Source organism: Egretta garzetta, unplaced genomic scaffold (genome assembly GCF_000687185.1).
Source record: "Egretta garzetta isolate BGI_Z169 unplaced genomic scaffold, ASM68718v1 scaffold188, whole genome shotgun sequence".
Lineage (NCBI taxonomy): Eukaryota > Metazoa > Chordata > Aves > Pelecaniformes > Ardeidae > Egretta > Egretta garzetta.
In genome coordinates, this window is record NW_009260622.1 from 3,570,466 (window position 1) to 3,572,628 (window position 2,163).

The following is a 2,163-nucleotide window of genomic DNA, read 5'->3' on the forward strand; positions in this document are numbered from 1 at the left end:
AAGGGGAGACAGATCCCGTTATTCTCCGTCCAGAGCTCCACTAAGTAAATCCCGCTGGCAGGCGGGCCTGTCCGCACGGACGTGCCCAGAGCCACCGAGAGCAGGGAGCCGAGCGAAGAGGAGCTGGGGCAGGGCACGGGGCTGGGGCAGGCTCCCTCCTCGGGCTGCGAGCGGCCGGAGAGGCGAGCAAACCCAGAGCTCCCCTCCCCATCTCTTCATGGCAGGGATGGCAGCAAAATTGTCTTGGTGTATTTACTTTACATGGTATGGTGCAACCCTCAGGGTACACAAGCGACAGGGAATCTGTGCGCTGAAACCAGAGGGGACCGCGCGTGGCGTGATTCAGAAGGAAAGCGAGCGACGTGCACAGAAACACGGAATCCAAATGCTTTTAGAATCGCGGGTTAAGTTTGGGAAGGAAGACTGAATCTCGATGTCCGTTTTAATTAAAGACACCCACCTTGGGAATCAAACTTACATTTTCACTCTCTTACTCCCACATTTACCTGTCTACAAGCTGGTGAATCATCCCCAGAAAAAAGGACATTAATTTAAAACAAAACATATAATTAAAGGAAGTAGGAGTGTCCTTCACCTCAGTAAAGAAGACCTAGCACTGCAGGGAAAATGACACTGCCTCTTAGAATAATGTGAAGCAATCCTGCGGTGTGGGAAATATTGTAACGTTAAGCCAGAGGAACAGGTATTGCATTATGCGATTCAAACAGTCAACTGTTCATAATGTTCAAACCTCAGAACTTTGAAAAGAGGAAGAATTCAAGAATCAGTCGGTGGATCGTCGCACTTTTTCTTTCTTTTATTCTTTTTGTTTGCTTTTTCTTTTCACGTTTTAAAAGTTTATTTTCTTTCCATCACAGAAGTACCCTAACAGGTTTTCAAATATTTCTAGTTCCATCTTTATCTACCAAGTTAATCTTTGGTGAATGCACCAGAGATTAAATTGGAGCTGGGCCTGGCCAGAGAGCTGGGTCTGGAGGTTGTAGCTGGAGCCCATACCTTCATAAATACAAACATCTGTATTGGGTGCAAATACTGGCAAGTCGCAGTGAGCCAGGGCTTGTTCTTCTGGCTGTTTACTCCCTCGTTCTGCATCTTTATCCTGCATTCTGATCTGGCAGTTACATCCAGAGGCTGCCCTAACTGGCCCTTGCAACTGAATTCTTGAAAGCTGGTCTCATGTGCTTCCTACCTCCGAAACATCTCAGGGACCCACAAGCAGAAGGTCTCCTGCCGCGGTGACCTGCCGAAATGCACGGTTGGGCCTTCTTGGCATTACCCCGGCAGGCCTCCAGCTTGCCACGGCTGTTGGACACTAAAACTGGTTGGTGAATTTCCTGGGCAATTTTTCAAGATACTTTTGCAGATCTAAATTCACCCTCTTCAAATTTCTGCCTTATTCTCTGCTGCTCTGCAGCAGAAAGTTGCACCCTGCCCGGGCTGATCTTGCCTGACAAAATAGAACGTCTGTGCGACTGTCATGTGAAACAGATTATATCAGGGCTGGTGTGGCCCACACCTCCTTTCCAGGCCAGCACTGAGTAATCCCATAGTCACCGAGATCACACGTCAGCCAGGGTGGTAATTGAGGTTGGAAGCCCAGCTTGTCCCCTCCTTCCCTTCTCCCCCCTCACCCCCCTGCTGTACCTGGATCTCTTTAAACTTCCTCCAGCTCACCTCAAATCCCAACATCCACTCTCACAGAGCCAACGTCCGTTCTCAGCTTCTCATGGGAACCTTGTTGGCGGGACTAACCACTTATCCAAAACCCTAGTCTTCGACAAGCAGGTTTTGAGCTAACCCTGGTCTCTTTTAAATTGTTTCTGCACTTGTCGTAACAAATGCATGGCCAGAAATGGGGTTTTTGAAATGGGAGCAGGTGCAGAGCAAGGCTCGCACCATAGAGGGCTGGGTGGAGGCCTGGGCACACTGAGCACTGTCCCTGCGAGTGCCACGGCTTGACCTGGCCAGATGTGTAGAGGCTGCTAATAATTGTCCTGGAAAACCTCCTCAGAGAGATGCTTTAGATAGGAAAAGAGACACACAGACATTCTTGGTGCAGGGATCACTGGTCTCACTCTGTCAGAAACCCAAGGGCAGCAGCCCTTCCGCAGCACGGCTCCCAGCAGAGCAATTTTCAGCAGG

The 2,163-nt window shown here is 49.6% G+C and overlaps 2 protein-coding genes across 2 annotated transcripts in view; one reads left to right on the top strand and one right to left on the bottom strand.

Moving 5' to 3' along the window:
* CEBPB (CCAAT enhancer binding protein beta) overlaps nt 1–1,126 on the bottom strand; it is a 4,161-nt gene extending 3,035 nt beyond the window's left edge. The window contains 1 exon segment of the mRNA XM_035900842.1: nt 1,018–1,126. Within this exon segment, the coding sequence (XP_035756735.1) occupies nt 1,018–1,126 (109 nt within the window).
* Nucleotides 1,127–1,269: 143 nt separating this feature from the next.
* PEDS1 (plasmanylethanolamine desaturase 1) overlaps nt 1,270–2,163 on the top strand; it is a 55,375-nt gene continuing 54,481 nt past the window's right edge. The window contains exon 1 of the mRNA XM_035900843.1: nt 1,270–1,342. Coding sequence (XP_035756736.1) covers nt 1,270–1,342 — 73 coding nt within the window. The remainder of the gene's footprint in view (nt 1,343–2,163) is intronic.